The 17,548-nt window shown below is 67.3% G+C and overlaps 1 protein-coding gene across 1 annotated transcript; it reads right to left on the bottom strand.

The window, feature by feature from the left end:
- Positions 1 to 4,655: 4,655 nt before the first annotated feature.
- Positions 4,656 to 17,542, bottom strand: SKIC2 (SKI2 subunit of superkiller complex; the record flags this gene model as incomplete). Its single annotated transcript, XM_084652674.1, has 18 exons — positions 17,437 to 17,542; positions 16,987 to 17,101; positions 16,831 to 16,905; positions 16,363 to 16,416; positions 15,050 to 15,255; positions 14,661 to 14,795; positions 14,209 to 14,354; positions 13,910 to 14,056; positions 13,644 to 13,728; positions 9,434 to 9,540; positions 8,913 to 9,059; positions 8,696 to 8,795; positions 8,214 to 8,426; positions 6,987 to 7,097; positions 6,759 to 6,870; positions 6,352 to 6,470; positions 4,957 to 5,094; positions 4,656 to 4,871 (listed from the first exon to the last, which is right to left on the bottom strand). Coding segments are annotated over exons 2-18 (2,211 nt in total), but the record flags the coding sequence as incomplete, so codon positions are not given.
- Between the last annotated feature and the right edge of the window lie 6 nt (positions 17,543 to 17,548).

The raw sequence follows: 17,548 nt of genomic DNA, 5'->3' as shown, positions 1-17,548 counted from the left end.
CCCCCGAGCCAGCCAGTCCCCGCCCTGGGGCCAGAGGGGAGCCGGTGCCCCTGACAGGCCCCATGCCCCGCCCCCCGAGCCAGCCAGTCCCCGCCCTGGGGCCAGAGGGGAGCCGGTGCCCCTGACAGGCCCCATGCCCCGCCCCCCGAGCCAGCCAGTCCCCGCCCTGGGGCCAGAGGGCAGCCGGTGCCCCTGACAGGCCCATGCCCCATGCCCTGCCCCCCGAGCCAGCCAGTCCCCGCCCTGGGGCCAGAGGGGAGCCGGTGCCCCTGACAGGCCCATGCCCCCCGAGCCAGCCAGTCCCCGCCCTGGGGCCAGAGGGGAGCCGGTGCCCCTGACAGGCCCATGCCCCATGCCCTGCCCCCCGAGCCAGCCAGTCCCCGCCCTGGGGCCAGAGGGGAGCCGGTGCCCCTGACAGGCCCATGCCCCCCGAGCCAGCCAGTCCCCGCCCTGGGGCCAGAGGGGAGCCGGTGCCCCTGACAGGCCCATGCCCCATGCCCTGCCCCCCGAGCCAGCCAGTCCCCGCCCTGGGGCCAGAGGGGAGCCGGTGCCCCTGACAGGCCCCATGCCCCATGCCCCGCCCCCCGAGCCAGCCAGTCCCCGCCCTGGGGCCAGAGGGGAGCCGGTGTCCCTGACAGGCCCCATGCCCCGCCCCCCGAGCCAGCCAGTCCCCGCCCTGGGGCCAGAGGGCAGCCGGTGCCCCTGACAGGCCCATGCCCCATGCCCTGCCCCCCGAGCCAGCCAGTCCCCGCCCTGGGGCCAGAGGGCAGCCGGTGCCCCTGACAGGCCCATGCCCCATGCCCTGCCCCCCGAGCCAGCCAGTCCCCGCCCTGGGGCCAGAGGGCAGCCGGTGCCCCTGACAGGCCCATGCCCCATGCCCTGCCCCCCGAGCCAGCCAGTCCCCGCCCTGGGGCCAGAGGGGAGCCGGTGCCCCTGACAGGCCCCATGCCCCATGCCCCGCCCCCCGAGCCAGCCAGTCCCCGCCCTGGGGCCAGAGGGGAGCCGGTGCCCCTGACAGGCCCATGCCCCATGCCCCGCCCCCCGAGCCAGCCAGTCCCCGCCCTGGGGCCAGAGGGGAGCCGGTGCCCCTGACAGGCCCCATGCCCTGCCCCCCGAGCCAGCCAGTCCCCGCCCTGGGGCCAGAGGGGAGCCGGTGTCCCTGACAGGCCCCATGCCCTGCCCCCCGAGCCAGCCAGTCCCCGCCCTGGGGCCAGAGGGCAGCCGGTGCCCCTGACAGGCCCATGCCCCATGCCCTGCCCCCCGAGCCAGCCAGTCCCCGCCCTGGGGCCAGAGGGGAGCCGGTGCCCCTGACAGGCCCATGCCCCATGCCCCGCCCCCCGAGCCAGCCAGTCCCCGCCCTGGGGCCAGAGGGGAGCCGGTGCCCCTGACAGGCCCATGCCCCATGCCCCGCCCCCCGAGCCAGCCAGTCCCCGCCCTGGGGCCAGAGGGGAGCCGGTGCCCCTGACAGGCCCCATGCCCCGCCCCCCGAGCCAGCCAGTCCCCGCCCTGGGGCCAGAGGGGAGCCGGTGCCCCTGACAGGCCCCATGCCCTGCCCCCCGAGCCAGCCAGTCCCCGCCCTGGGGCCAGAGGGGAGCCGGTGTCCCTGACAGGCCCCATGCCCTGCCCCCCGAGCCAGCCAGTCCCCGCCCTGGGGCCAGAGGGCAGCCGGTGCCCCTGACAGGCCCATGCCCCATGCCCTGCCCCCCGAGCCAGCCAGTCCCCGCCCTGGGGCCAGAGGGGAGCCGGTGCCCCTGACAGGCCCATGCCCCATGCCCTGCCCCCCGAGCCAGCCAGTCCCCGCCCTGGGGCCAGAGGGGAGCCGGTGCCCCTGACAGGCCCCATGCCCCATGCCCCGCCCCCCGAGCCAGCCAGTCCCCGCCCTGGGGCCAGAGGGGAGCCGGTGCCCCTGACAGGCCCATGCCCCATGCCCTGCCCCCCGAGCCAGCCAGTCCCCGCCCTGGGGCCAGAGGGGAGCCGGTGCCCCTGACAGGCCCCATGCCCCGCCCCCCGAGCCAGCCAGTCCCCGCCCTGGGGCCAGAGGGGAGCCGGTGCCCCTGACAGGCCCCATGCCCTGCCCCCCGAGCCAGCCAGTCCCCGCCCTGGGGCCAGAGGGGAGCCGGTGCCCCTGACAGGCCCCATGCCCCGCCCCCCGAGCCAGCCAGTCCCCGCCCTGGGGCCAGAGGGGAGCCGGTGCCCCTGACAGGCCCCATGCCCCGCCCCCCGAGCCAGCCAGTCCCCGCCCTGGGGCCAGAGGGGAGCCGGTGCCCCTGACAGGCCCATGCCCCATGCCCCGCCCCCCGAGCCAGCCAGTCCCCGCCCTGGGGCCAGAGGGGAGCCGGTGCCCCTGACAGGCCCATGCCCCGCCCCCCGAGCCAGCCAGTCCCCGCCCTGGGGCCAGAGGGGAGCCGGTGCCCCTGACAGGCCCATGCCCCATGCCCTGCCCCCCGAGCCAGCCAGTCCCCGCCCTGGGGCCAGAGGGGAGCCGGTGCCCCTGACAGGCCCATGCCCTGCCCCCCGAGCCAGCCAGTCCCCGCCCTGGGGCCAGAGGGGAGCCGGTGCCCCTGACAGGCCCATGCCCCATGCCCCGCCCCCCGAGCCAGCCAGTCCCCGCCCTGGGGCCAGAGGGGAGCCGGTGCCCCTGACAGGCCCATGCCCCATGCCCCGCCCCCCGAGCCAGCCAGTCCCCGCCCTGGGGCCAGAGGGGAGCCGGTGCCCCTGACAGGCCCCATGCCCCGCCCCCCGAGCCAGCCAGTCCCCGCCCTGGGGCCAGAGGGGAGCCGGTGCCCCTGACAGGCCCCATGCCCTGCCCCCCGAGCCAGCCAGTCCCCGCCCTGGGGCCAGAGGGGAGCCGGTGTCCCTGACAGGCCCCATGCCCTGCCCCCCGAGCCAGCCAGTCCCCGCCCTGGGGCCAGAGGGCAGCCGGTGCCCCTGACAGGCCCATGCCCCATGCCCTGCCCCCCGAGCCAGCCAGTCCCCGCCCTGGGGCCAGAGGGGAGCCGGTGCCCCTGACAGGCCCATGCCCCATGCCCTGCCCCCCGAGCCAGCCAGTCCCCGCCCTGGGGCCAGAGGGGAGCCGGTGCCCCTGACAGGCCCCATGCCCCATGCCCCGCCCCCCGAGCCAGCCAGTCCCCGCCCTGGGGCCAGAGGGGAGCCGGTGCCCCTGACAGGCCCATGCCCCATGCCCTGCCCCCCGAGCCAGCCAGTCCCCGCCCTGGGGCCAGAGGGGAGCCGGTGCCCCTGACAGGCCCCATGCCCCGCCCCCCGAGCCAGCCAGTCCCCGCCCTGGGGCCAGAGGGGAGCCGGTGCCCCTGACAGGCCCCATGCCCTGCCCCCCGAGCCAGCCAGTCCCCGCCCTGGGGCCAGAGGGGAGCCGGTGCCCCTGACAGGCCCCATGCCCCGCCCCCCGAGCCAGCCAGTCCCCGCCCTGGGGCCAGAGGGGAGCCGGTGCCCCTGACAGGCCCCATGCCCCGCCCCCCGAGCCAGCCAGTCCCCGCCCTGGGGCCAGAGGGGAGCCGGTGCCCCTGACAGGCCCATGCCCCATGCCCCGCCCCCCGAGCCAGCCAGTCCCCGCCCTGGGGCCAGAGGGGAGCCGGTGCCCCTGACAGGCCCATGCCCCGCCCCCCGAGCCAGCCAGTCCCCGCCCTGGGGCCAGAGGGGAGCCGGTGCCCCTGACAGGCCCATGCCCCATGCCCTGCCCCCCGAGCCAGCCAGTCCCCGCCCTGGGGCCAGAGGGGAGCCGGTGCCCCTGACAGGCCCATGCCCCGCCCCCCGAGCCAGCCAGTCCCCGCCCTGGGGCCAGAGGGCAGCCGGTGCCCCTGACAGGCCCATGCCCCATGCCCCGCCCCCCGAGCCAGCCAGTCCCCGCCCTGGGGCCAGAGGGCAGCCGGTGCCCCTGACAGGCCCATGCCCCATGCCCTGCCCCCCGAGCCAGCCAGTCCCCGCCCTGGGGCCAGAGGGGAGCCGGTGCCCCTGACAGGCCCCATGCCCCGCCCCCCGAGCCAGCCAGTCCCCGCCCTGGGGCCAGAGGGGAGCCGGTGTCCCTGACAGGCCCATGCCCCATGCCCCGCCCCCCGAGCCAGCCAGTCCCCGCCCTGGGGCCAGAGGGGAGCCGGTGCCCCTGACAGGCCCCATGCCCCATGCCCCGCCCCCCGAGCCAGCCAGTCCCCGCCCTGGGGCCAGAGGGGAGCCGGTGCCCCTGACAGGCCCATGCCCCATGCCCCGCCCCCCGAGCCAGCCAGTCCCCGCCCTGGGGCCAGAGGGGAGCCGGTGTCCCTGACAGGCCCATGCCCCATGACCCGCCCCCCGAGCCAGCCAGTCCCCGCCCTGGGGCCAGAGGGGAGCCGGTGCCCCTGACAGGCCCATGCCCCATGCCCCGCCCCCCGAGCCAGCCAGTCCCCGCCCTGGGGCCAGAGGGGAGCCGGTGTCCCTGACAGGCCCATGCCCCATGCCCCGCCCCCCGAGCCAGCCAGTCCCCGCCCTGGGGCCAGAGGGGAGCCGGTGCCCCTGACAGGCCCATGCCCCATGCCCTGCCCCCCGAGCCAGCCAGTCCCCGCCCTGGGGCCAGAGGGGAGCCGGTGCCCCTGACAGGCCCATGCCCTGCCCCCCGAGCCAGCCAGTCCCCGCCCTGGGGCCAGAGGGCAGCCGGTGCCCCTGACAGGCCCATGCCCCATGCCCCGCCCCCCGAGCCAGCCAGTCCCCGCCCGCGGCGGGCGCCCCCTGCAGGCAGCCCCTACCTGGATCATGCGGCGCGTCTCCTGCAGCTCCTGCACGGCCCGGCCGTACTCCGGCAGGTCGCTGAGCTGCCCGCTCGTGTCCACCTCCTCCATGGCGGCCAGCCGGCGGCTCAGCTGGGCGATGGTGTGTTCGTGGGCCTGCGGGGGGCGACAGAGCCTCAGGGGCCGCTCGGCCACCCCAGCTGGCCCCCCCGGTGCCCCCCCCCGCCCCGCCCCCCCTCACCTGGCTGTCCTTGCGGCTGGGGAACTCGGAGAAGCTGCGTTTCATCATGTCCTCCACGCGCAGGGCCTCCACCCGCAGCAGGTTCAGGATCATGGTGTAGGTCAGGCGGAACTGGGACTGCAGCTGGGTCGGCTTCCCCTGGGGGGCAGCGGGGCGGCTGGGAGCGGCAGCTGGGAGGGCGAGGGGTTCCCCCAGCGTTCGAGGGGTTCCCCGGGAGGGGCGGCTGGGAGGGCAAGGGGCGGCTGGGAGGGCGAGGGGTGCCCCGGGAGGGGCGGCTGGGAGGGCAAGGGGCGGCTGGGAGGGCGAGGGGTTCCCCGGGAGGGGCGGCTTGGAGGGCAAGGGGCGGCTGGGAGGGCGAGGGGTTCCCCGGGAGGGGCGGCTTGGAGGGCAAGGGGTTCCCCGGGAGGGGCGGCTGGGAGGGCAAGGGGCGGCTGGGAGGGCGAGGGGTTCCCCGGGAGGGGCGGCTTGGAGGGCAAGGGGCGGCTGGGAGGGCGAGGGGTTCCCCGGGAGGGGCGGCTTGGAGGGCAAGGGGCGGCTGGGAGGGCGAGGGGTTCCCCGGGAGGGGCGGCTTGGAGGGCAAGGGGTTCCCCGGGAGGGGCGGCTGGGAGGGCAAGGGGCGGCTGGGAGGGCGAGGGGTTCCCCGGGAGGGGCGGCTTGGAGGGCAAGGGGCGGCTGGGAGGGCGAGGGGTTCCCCGGGAGGGGCGGCTTGGAGGGCAAGGGGCGGCTGGGAGGGCGAGGGGTTCCCCGGGAGGGGCGGCTTGGAGGGCAAGGGGCGGCTGGGAGGGCGAGGGGCAGCTTGGAGGGCAAGGGGCGGCTGGGAGGGCGAGGGGTTCCCCGGGAGGGGCGGCTGGGAGGGCGAGGGGTTCCCCCAGCGCTCGAGGGGTTCCCCGGGAGGGGCGGCTGGGAGGGCGAGGGGTTCCCCCAGCGCTCGAGGGGTTCCCCGGGAGGGGCGGCTGGGAGGGCGAGGGGTTCCCCGGGAGGGGCGGCTGGGAGGGCGAGGGGCGGCTGGGAGGGCGAGGGGTTCCCCGGGAGGGGCGGCTGGGAGGGCGAGGGGTTCCCCCAGTGCTCGAGGGGTTCCCCAGGAGGGGCGGCTGGGGCAGGTGGCCTGGCCGCAGGGGGCACGTATCCCTTGGACAGGCGCCCGCCGGGGTGGGGGGGGGGGGGGGGGAGGAGTCAGGGCAGGCAGCTAGCCAGGCCAGGAAGGGGGTGGGCGTATGTCCCCAGTGTAGGTAGCTGGTTGGGGGGGTCCCTCGGGGTATCCATGTGCAGGGAATGGCGGGGGGCCCCAGGACACAATCCGGGCCCTTCCTCCGCCCCTGGGAGGCCATGCCAGGCTCAGTCCCCGGGGGGGGGGGGGGTGACACGACACCCCCTGCCCCAGGGCAGATCGCTCACCAGCATCATGCGGTGCAGGTCGGCCATCTCGGGCACACGGGTCTTGCAGAGCACGATGACCATCCCCGTGGTGTCCAGCCCCCGGCGCCCGGCCCGCCCCGCCATCTGGATGTACTCGCCTGCAAGGGACCCACGGAGCCTGAGAGCGCCCCCTGGTGCCCCCAGGGCACAGCACAGCCCCCTTCTTCCCCCCCGCCCCAGAGCACAGCCACCAGCCCCTGGCCCGCCCCGCCATCTGGATGTACGCGCCTGCAAGGGACCCACGGAGCCTGAGAGCGCCCCCTGGTGCTCCACCACAGCGCTGCCCCCTAGCGCCGCCCTGGGGCAATGGGGCCAGCTCTGGTGGCCGGGGAGAGCCCCCTGCTGCCCCCGCCCCGCCCCCCACACCACAGGCCCCCAGCACCCACCTGGCAGCAGGTCGCGGAAGCTGGAGCCGTCGTGCTTGCGGATGGAGTCGAAGACCACGGTGCGGGCCGGCATGTTCACCCCCATGGCAAAGGTCTCGGTGGCGAAGAGGATCTGGGTGGGTGGGGGAGACGGGGACACAAAACATGTGGTCATGCCCCGCCCCGCCCCTCCCCCTCTGCCCAGCCCCGCCCCCTCTGGCTCCTCCCTCCCGCCCCGCCCCCTCTCACCTTGACCAGCCCCTTGCTGAAGAGCATCTCCACGACCTCCTTGAGGATGGGCAGGATCCCGCTGTGGTGCACCCCGATGCCCCGCTTCAGCAGGTCCACCATGTGCAGCACCTGGGGGGGATGGGACACATTAAAGCCGGGTGCGCGCTGGAGACCCCGCTTCCTGCCTCGCCCCAGGAGACTTCCTGTCCAGCGCCCTTCGCCCCGGAAGTGCCCGAGGGAGCCCTGCACTCAAGCCAACCCCTCAGGAACCCAGCACGCCCACTGCCTGCGTCACCCAACACAACTTCCTGTGCGGCGCCCTTTGACCTGGAAGTGCCTGACCAACTCACGCCAACCCCAACTTCCTGCCCCTCCCCCACCCCGCTTTCCGTGAGGTGCCCTTTGACCTGGTAGCAGGCTCAGGCCAAACCCTTCCAGCAGGGACCCGTTTCCGGGGTGGCCGACTACAACTTCCAGGTCAAAGGGCGCCACACAGGAAGTGCTCGCCTCACTCCCGCCACCCCCCAGTCGCATCCTGCTGAGTGCCCTTTGGCCTGGCTGGGGCCCCCCCGCCCATGCCCTCCCGCCAACCCTGTTCTCCCTGGGGTCGGGACTTCCTGTCTGGCACCCTCCAACCCCTCCCTCAACGGAGAGGGGCAATGGGCCAGTCAGACACACACGCCAAGGGACCCAGCTGATGTCACTTCCTGTTGAGTGACCCGGAAGCACTACACAGACAGAGATTTCTCCCAACCCCCTTTCGCCCAGCGGGGCACAACTTCCTGTCTCCCTGGCCCCAGAAGCGTCCTATAGGGCGGCACCTGCCAGGTCCTTCAGCGCCACCTTGTGGACCCCCAGCAACCCTAGCCCTGTGGGGCGGGACTTCCTGTCTGAGTGCCCTTTAACCTCCAGCAGCCATGCCAGGGTGCCCACTTCCTGTCCCATCACAGCAGAGCCCGCCCAAAGCCCTGGGCCTGCCTTGCAGTGTCCACTGCCAGCTCTCCGGCCTCCCTTTAATGAACGTGCACTTCCTGTCCCCTCCCTGGAGAGCCCAGCCTGTCCCAATGCCCAAGATGGCCACCCACGCCCTTTGACCTCTGTAGGGTAGCACTTCGAGCCCTATTAAGGGCCCCACTTCCGGTCCCATCCAGAGGAGCCAGGCCAGTGCCAGCCCCACTTCCTGTCCCATCCACGAGGAGCTGGGCCAGTGCCAGCCCCACTTCCTGTCCCGTTCCCGGCTCTGACCTGGGGCAGCTGGCGGTCGGAGCCCTTGAGGCGGGAGAGGCATTTCTGGAAGAAGAGGTGGACCTGGCTCTTCTCGGCGCTCGTGGTCAGGTCGAGGGTGGTGAGCGCGGACGCGTTGTCGTCGCACCGGGCGCGGGAGAAGGTGAAGGCCACCACGGGCAGCTGGTCCCGCTTCCGCAGCGCGTCCATCAGTGAGAGCCACACGCCCTTCTCCTGGCGGGGGACGGGGAGGGGGGTCACGCTGGGGCCCTGAGCTCCCCCGCATCTCCACCCTGCCCCCAATCCCATATTCCCCCTAACTGCCCCCCAACAGCGCACCCCCCATGCCTGTCCCAGTCCCCAGGACACCCCCACACCCACCTCCCACCACACCCCACTGTCGCCCTGGAGCCTGTCACATCACAGTGAACTCCCCCCCCGCCCCACTGCAATCCCAGCTGCCCCCCCCACCCCGCAGCGTGGCCGTAACCCCTGGCGCTGACCTGGCCCGGCCCAGTGCCCATGTGCGTGGGCTGCTTGGCCCCGAAGGTCTGGGCGTGTTTGCTGGAGCGCTCCTTCTTCGCCTCCACCGCCGCGTAGTACCTGCAGGGACAGCGGGTGAGGGGAGACGCCTGGCCCTCGGAGGGAACAGGGGGCCCTGGGGGACAGCGGGCGGGGGAGACCCCCAGCCCGGCCCCGGGGGAGGTGCGGGGGGCTCACCCCTTGGTGAGGAAGGTGCCGCGGGCGTCGAGGAGCAGGAAGAGCTCGTGCTGGGTCTTGTGGCTGTTGCCTGTGTAGAGATGGTGCTCGAGGGGCACCGGGCGCCGCAGGGTGCTGATCACATAGATCCGCTTCCTCTTGATCCGCCTGCGGCGTTGGGGGGTGTCAGCACCCGTGGGCCCTCCCGCCTGCCCCCCAGCCCTTCCAGCCCCCAGATCCCCGCACCCCAGATCCTCCCAGCACCCCCACCATACACCCTGCTTCCCCCCAGCTTCTGTATCCCCAGCACCCCAGAACCTCCCAGCGCCCCCATCATACACCTCCCAGCCCCCGTATCCCCGGCACCCCAGATCCTCCCAGCCCCCCCCACCATACACCCTGCTTCCCCCCAGCTTCTGTATCCCCAGCACCCCAGATCCTCCCAGCCCCCCCACCCTCCCCCGCCCCCGATCCTCCCCAGCCTCCACCCTCCTGTCCCCACCACTCTCAGCCCCCCCCCCCCCCCGGAACCCCCCCCTCACCCGATCCAGTCGGCAAACTCCAGCGTGTTGGGGACGGTGGCGCTGAGCAGGATGATGTTCACGTGCTCTGGCAGCATGATCAGCACCTCCTCCCACACCACACCGCGCTGGGGGGGGGAAAATGGGGGGGTGTCAGTGTACAGCATGCCCCCCTGCCCCTACACCATGCCATGCTGGGAGGGAACGGGGCGGGGGGGAAAAAATCAGTGTACAGCCTGCCCCCACTTCTTCCGCACCGCACCACACCATGCTGCGGGGGGGGGGGGGGAGGTGTCAGTGTATAGTATGCCCGCCCTCCCTCCCCCTACACCACGCCATGCTGGGGGGTCACGGAGAGTGTTAGCTCAAGCCATAGGCCCCCCCAGAGACCCCTCCCTGATCCCCCACCCCAATCCTGCCCCCACAGTCGCCCCTCAGTGATCCTTACCCCAAGCCCCTTGATTGCCCCCATTCTCCCCTCCCCTGCCTGACCACCCCATGCTGCTGGGTCTCCATGCAGGGATGAGACAATGGTGCAGGGAGGAGGGGTTCAGATGCATTAGGAACAGGGGAAACTTTTGGGAAAGGGGGAGCCTGTACAGGAAGGACGGGCTCCACCTACACCAGATTGGAACCAGATTGCTGGCACTTAACATGAAAACGGTCGTGGAGCAGTTTTTAAATTAAAGGCTGGGGGAAAGCTGAGGGGTGCGGAGGAGCACGTGGTTCGGACAGAGACATCCCTTACGGGAGGATCCATCAATGGAGATTCTCTATGTCCTAGTCAAGAGGAGAGGATGGAAGATGATAAAATACGGGTAGGATCTGATGAGAAACAGTCAAATGAAAGAGCCCCGTTCAATTACATCGTGTAATGGCAGACTGCTAAAAAGTGACAAGTTTTTAAAGTGCTTTTATACCAATGCCAGAAGTCTAAATCCTAAGATGGGTGAACGAGAGTGCCTCATGTTAAATGAGGAGATGGACAGGACAGGCATCACATGAACTTGGTGGAATGAGGATAGGCAGTGGGACACAGTAATACCAGGGTATAAAATATATTGGAAGGACAGAACAGGTCGTGCTGGTGTGGGAGGGGCACTAGATGTGAAAAAGCGTAGAATCAAATGAAGTAAAAATCTTAAATGAACTGAACGGTCCCATAGAATCTCTCTGGATAGTAATTCCGTGCTTGAATAATAATATAGCAGTAGGGATAAACTACCGACCACCTGACCAGGATGGTGCGAGTGACTGCGAAATGCTCAGAGAGATAAGAGGGGCTACAAAAATAAAAACTCAAAAATAAAAACTCATGCTCCAATACGTCTGTTAGTCTATAAAAGGTGCCACGGGACTCTTTGCCGTCAATAATAATGTGGGATTCCAACTATCCCCATATTGACTGGGTACAGGTCAGCCCTGGCCAGCCCCACAGCCCCTGCAGAGATAACCTTAAATGACGGCTGCTTGGAGCAGCTGGTCCTGGAAGCCATGAGAGGAGAGGCAGTTCTTCATTTGGTCCTAAGTGGAGCGCAGGATCTGGTCCGAGAGGTAAACAGAGCTGGACCGCTTGACAATAGTGACCGTAGTCTGATTACATTTAACGTCCCTGTGACAGGGAAAACACCACAGCGGCCCAGCACTGTAGCATTTAATTTCAGAAAGGGGAACGACACAGAAACGAGGAGGTTAGCGAAACAGAAATTAACAGGTACAAAAAACGCCAAAAGTGAAATCCCTGCAAGCTGCATGGAAACTTTTTAAAGACACAAGACGTGACGAAGCGGGGTTTTATTCATCTCGTTACGTTGCGTGTGAGTCTTACTGTCCCAGACTAATACTGTGTGTGCCTCAGTTTCCCTGTGTGCTGCACCAGTAATTCGGGGATGAGAATTGGGGGAGGGGGGGTGATTTTTGCTGGGGCCCGGGGGCAGGAGAGGCTGCCCAGCTGTTTGCACCTGTGTGACCTGGGACCCAGAAGGGGGTGCAACCAGGTGACATCTTTCACCCGGGAAGTGAGAAAAAGAGAAGGAGGAGGGGCAACTGGTGGGTGTCGGAGGTTGGGTCAGTCTGCGTGGGGGGGGCTGGAGGGGGGAGTCCAAGGTGTCTGGCCCAGGGCTCCCCAAGATGGACTTGGCTGAAAGTCCCTGATTTCTGTGCTAACAAGCTCTGCCCTATACTGTGTTCCTGTTGACTAATAAACCTTCTGTTTTCCTGGCTGGCTGAGAGTCCCGTCCGACTGCGGAGTTGGGGTGCGGGGCCCCCTGGCCCTCCCAGGACCCCGCCTGGGTGGACTCGCTGGGGGAAGCGCACGGAGGGGCAGAGGATGCTGAATGCTCCAAGGTCGGACCCAGGAAGGTGGAAGCTTTTTGCCCTGCAGACAGGCTGCTCAGAGAGAGGAGGCTCCCCCAGAGTCCTGCCTGGCTTCGTAGGGAGCAGGTCCTGAGCATTGCCCGGTGACCCCATGACAACCGTAATAGAGGCTCAACTTAAATGTATACCCCAAATTAAAAAACACAGTAAGAGAACCAAAAAAGTGCCACCGTGGCTAAACAATGAAGTAAGAGAAGCAGAGAGAGGCAAGGTGGCATCCTTTAGAAAGTGGAAGTTAAATCCTCCTGAGGCAAATAGAAAGGAGCATAAACTCTGGCAAATGAAGTGTAAAATATAATTAGGAAAGGCAAAACAGAATCTGAAGAACAGCTCGCCAAAGACTCAAACTAAAAGCAAAATTTTTTTATGTAGATCAGAAGCAGGAAGCCGGCTACCCAACCAGTGGGGCCACTGGACGATGGAGGTGTGAAAGGAGCACTCAAGGATGACAAGGCCATTGCGGAGAAACTAAATGAATTCTTTGCATCGGTCTTCAAGGCTGAGGATGTGAGGGAGATTCCCAAAACTGAGCCATTCTTGTTAGGTGACAGATCTGAGGAACTGTCCCAGATTGAGGTGTCATTAGAGGAGGTTTTGGAAGAAATTGATATGTCACCAGCACCAGATGGGATTCACCCAAGAGTTCTGAAGAAAGTCTGATGTGAAATTGCAGGACTAACAACTGTAGTTTGTAACTGATCATTTAAATCGGCTTCTGTACCAGATGATGGGAGGACAGCTAATGTGACGCCAATTTTTAAAAAGGGCTCCAGAGGTGACCCCGGCAATTACGAGCAGATAAGCCTGACTTCAGTACCAGGCAAACTGGTTGAAAAGTTTGCAAAAAATTTACAAAATTACTCAAGATAGTTAAGTCCCAGACAAACTGCAAAGAGCTACAAAAGGGTCTCTCAAAACTGGGTGCCTGGGCAACAAACTGGCAGATGAAATTCAATGTTGATAAACCAAAGTAATGCACGTTGGAAATCATCATCCCAACCATGCATACAAAATGATGGGGTCTGAATTAGCTGTTCCCACTCAAGGAAGAGATCTTGGAGTCAGTGTGGAGAGTTCTCTGAAAAGATCCACTCAATGTGCAGCGGTGTCAAAAAAGCGAACAAAATGCTGGGAATCATCAGGAAAGGGACAGAGAAGACGACAGAAAATACCATGTTGCCTCTCTATAAATCCATGGTATGCCCACATCCCAAACATTGCGTGCAGATGGGGTTGCCCCATCTCAAAAAATATATATTGGAATTGGAAAAGTTTCAGAAACAAAAATGATTAGGGGTGTGGAACGGATGCTGTGTGAGGAGAGATTAATAAGACGGGGACTGTTCAGCGTGGAAAAGAGACGACATGGGGGGATATGAGGGAGGTCTATAAAATTCTGATTGGGGGGAGAAAGTGAATCAGGAAGTGTTATTTACCCCTTATAACACAAGAACGAGGAGTCCCCCAGTGAAATGAATCGGCAGCAAGTTTAAAACACAAGGAAGTATTTCTTCACACAACGCAGTCACCCTGTGGAACTCCTTGCCAGAGGATGTTGTGAAGGCCAAGACTAGAACAGGGTTAAGAAAGGAACTAGGTAGGTTCATGGAGGATCGGGGTCCATCACTGGCTATTAGCCAGGAAGGGCATGGATGGTGGCCCCGGCCTCTGTTTGCCAGACGCTGGGAATGGGTGACAGGGGATGGATCCCTTGATAACTGCCCTGTTCTGTTCATTCCCTCTGGGGCACCTGGCACTGGCCACTGTCGGAAGACAGGACACGGGGCTAGAGGGTCCGTCGGGCTGACTCAGTCTGGCCGCTCTTATGTTGCCCACGATGCGCCCCCCAACTCACCTCTGCATCGTTGATGTAATGAACCTCGTCAAAGATCACCCACTCCAGATCCCGGATCACGTCTGAGCCGTTATACAGCATGGACCTGAGCCAAACGGACAGACAGCTAGACCCATGGCCCCCTGGCCAGCCCCACAGCCCCTGCCCCTCACTCCCCCCCCCACCCAGCTGCCCCCCAGGTTTGCTGCTGCCCCTCATTCCTGCCCCCCTCACTCCCAACCCACAGCCCCCTGCCCAGCCTCCCCCCAGCCCCGGGAACCCCTCACCGCAGGATCTCGGTGGTCATGATGAGGCAGGAGGCGTCGGGGTGCAGCTGGACGTCCCCCGTCAGCAGCCCCACGTCCCCAAAGGTGTTCTTGAAATCTCGGAACTTCTGGTTGGACAGAGCCTTGATGGGGGAGGTGTAGATGGTCCTGGTGGGGAGACGGGGCCGAAAGGGGTAAAGACGGGGCAGCCGGCTGGCTGTGGGGGTGTGTGGAACGGCACGGGCGGAGGAAACGGGGCACGGGGCCTGTCCCCTGGGGGGAACGCTGGCTGGATCTGGGTCGGGGGTGCACGCTCTCACCTGGTCATGTGCTTCTGGGCCAGGGCGATGGCGTATTCGGCCACCACCGTCTTCCCTGCCGAGGTGTGTGCGGCCACGAAGACCGAGTCGTGTTTCTCCAGGTGCAGGATGGCCTGTTTCTGGAACACGTCCGGCTCAAACGGCCACTGGGAGCGTGGGGAAACCGAGTCAGCCGGAACAGAGCCCCCCACTGGGCCTCCTCTGCAGGACAGACCCCCAGCATTGATGGACCGGGGACAGCGCCCCCCTCCCCTCACGGCCCCCCGCAGCTCAGCGGTGACAGCCAGGACAGTGCCCCCCCGGGGTCCCACCGCCACAGATCCCAGCACCCAGCACTGACAGCCAGGATAGTGTCCCCCCGCAGGATCACAGCCCCCCAGCACTGGCAGCCGGGGAGATGCCCCCCACACAGGGTCACAGCCCCCCAGCGCTGCCCAGGGCGGGGGTCTCACCCGGAAGGCCGGGTCAGGGATGCGTTTGTAGAAGTCGTCCACAGGCGAAGAGATATCGACAGGAATTGCCCATTGCTCCTTGGGGGGCTGTGGAGGCATGGCCTGGGTGGGCGGCGGGGGCCCGTGGGTCACCTCCTGGGGGGGGCAGAGGGGCTGGTTAGAGGGCTCAGCATCCAGGGCAATCCCTTCCCCCTCCCCCACAGCACCCTACCTCTGCTCTTCACACCACGCCCTAGTGCCCCCCAGAGCATCCCCTCCCGTTAGTCCCCTCACAAGAACCCCGCTCATTGAGACCCCCCCGAACACCAACCCCAGATTCCCCCCCCAGCACCCTGACTGGCACCCCAAAGCTTCCCTCCCCTCAGATCCCCCTGGTCCGACTCCCGCACCTTCAGCACCAGCTCCTCTAGGCTGTCTGCCCTCTTCACAGCGGGGGTGGGGGCCGGGGGGGTGTCTCCCTCCTTCCCCCCTGGCCCCTTGGCCTTTGTCGTCCTCTTCTCCTCCTCCTCCTCCTCACTGGAGCCGCCCAGCTCAAAGGAGTCCAGCGCCCCCAGCAGGCCGGACAGGGGCAGCAGCCCCGGGGAAGCCTGGAGCACTGCAGTTGCGGGGGACAAATACAGGGGTGAAGAGCTGGGGAAGGGAGGGCTTCAAGGGGACCAACCCACTGTGGGGGACACACACTGGGTCCTTGGGCTGGGGGATGTGACGAAGCAGGACTGTTCCTAATGTTTCCTCTGAATAGTGTGGGGGTGCCTCAGTTTCCCCTAGGCAGTTCTTAAGTATGTATCTTAAGATAAGGGTGTATGATCATTGCAGAGCCCTAGAGGGCCGGTGTGTGCAGGGGTCTGGACACAGAGAATGGCCGACACCCTGTTTCCGGGCCACTGATGGCCTGGGCCCTTCCCCCCTGCCAGGTGAGAGCTGAAGGGTTGGAGAACAAAGGGATCAGGTGACCTCCTGTCCCAGGAAAGGGACAAAGCCCAGAGGAGGAGGGGCTGGAGGGAGTTTCAGTTTGGGGCTGGCTGGGGACGAGGAGTGAAGTGCAGAGGGGGTTGTCTGGCTCACTGCCCCCCAAAATGGACTCAGCTGAGGGGTCCCGTTCTCTGCACCTACAAGCTCTGTGTTAGACCATGGCCCTGTCGTCTAATAAACCTTCTGTTTTCCTGGCTGGCTGCGAGTCACGTCTGTCTGTGGAGTTGGGGGGCAGGACCCTCTGGCCCCCCCAGGACCCCCTGAGTGGACTGGCTGTGGGAAGCGCAGGGAGGGGCAGAGGAGGCTGAATGCTCCGAGGTCAGACCCAGGAAGGGGGAAGCCGGGTGAGCTGTGGGTCCTGCAGACAGGCTGCTCCCCGAGAGGGGACTGCCCCAGAGTCCTCACTGGCTTCGTAGGGAGCAGGTCCAGAGCATCGCCCTGGGACTCCGTGACGGGGATCTCAGAGGGGACCCCCCAAAATGAGCACCCGCCCAGCTACAGCCCAGCAGCCAAAAGCTTGGGCCCCATTGCCCCCCCCATTCCCCAAGACCCCACCCATCTTCGCCCCAACAAGCCAGCATCTGTCCAGCTGCCGCACTGGGCTCACACACTCCCCCTTGGCCAGGAGCCGGGAGGAAAGGACAAGAGCCAGCCTGGGCGGGGGGCAGCCCTGCCGGTCCCCCCCAACCCGCTCCCCCTCCCCAGGGCTCCCCAGTTGGAGGGTCAGTACCTTGCGGCTTGAACTCCACCCCCTTCTTCCAGCCCGGCGGCACCGTCAGCAAGTCTGGGCAGCGGGGAAGGAAAAGGCGGCAGAATTTCATCAGGGAAAACTGGCTCGAGGGGCAGGGAATGGGGCCTGTCCCCTCTCTGGGGCGCCATCTCCCACCCGGCCCCAGGACAGGGACTGGCTGGCTCAGGGGGATGGGGAATGGGACATGGGGTCTCTGCCCTCTGGGGGGGCGCCATCTCCCATCCAGCCCCACAGCAGGGACTGGCTGGCTCAGGGGGGCGGGGAATGGGACATGGGGCCTGTCCGCTCTCGGGGGCGCCATCTCCCATCCGGCCCCAGGGCAGGCACTGGCCAACTCGCTCAGGGGGGCAGGGAAAGGGACATGGGAACTGGCTGGCTTTGGGGTGGGGATGGGACATGGGTGGGCAGGTGGGGCGGGGGGATGCAGGATGCCAGGGTCCCCAGTACCTCTCTCGAAGTCGATGTCCTCCTCCAGGTGGCCTTTGGCACTGATCTGCTCCATGCTGGGCTCGTCCATCCCGCCTAGGGAGCCAGAGAGAGGCTCAGTCCCAGCAGCCCCCAGGGCAGGGTGGGGCAGCTCGGGGGGCAGGCAGGGTCACGTACCTGGCCAGAAGGGATAGTTGGTGCTGCTGCCCCGCAGGGCCTGGGCAGGGGGCCCCGGTGCCCGCTGGAAGGAGAGCGAGTTCTTGGCCGACAGCCCCATGTTGTCCAATGGCGCCTGGGGCGGAGAGCGGGAGGGGATCAGAGCGGGCCGTGTCCACAGGGGGCCGCGCGGCTCCAAGACCCTGGGGGAGGGGCTGAGGGGGGTTGGGGACCCCGGCGTCCAGGACTAGGCTCACCCCGAGGGGCCTCCACAGATCCCACCCCACTGAGAGCAAGGGGATAGGATCCCAGCGTCAGGGTGGGCACGCCCAGAGGCCACCCGGCCCCCAAGCCCGGGCAGCACAGGGACCAGACCCCGGGGTCTGGGACCGCACCTCTGGGGTGCTAGATGGCTCCAAGCCCCCGCGGAGGGAAGGGACAGGACCCCGGCGTCCGGGCCGGCGCGCTCACCTCTCTGAAGGCCAGGATCTGCCCCGTGGTGGGGTCCCGCTCTGTCTGCAGCGTGGAGTGCACGGGGGTGGGGGCCGTCTCCAGCAGCGACCAGATGTCCTTCTCCCGAGGC

This window comes from Lepidochelys olivacea (assembly GCF_965140295.1).
Source record: "Lepidochelys olivacea isolate rLepOli2 genome assembly, contig: Scaffold_91, whole genome shotgun sequence".
Lineage (NCBI taxonomy): Eukaryota > Metazoa > Chordata > Testudines > Cheloniidae > Lepidochelys > Lepidochelys olivacea.
Note: the sequence above shows the minus strand (reverse complement) of the source record. Positions and strands in the feature narration are given on the sequence as shown.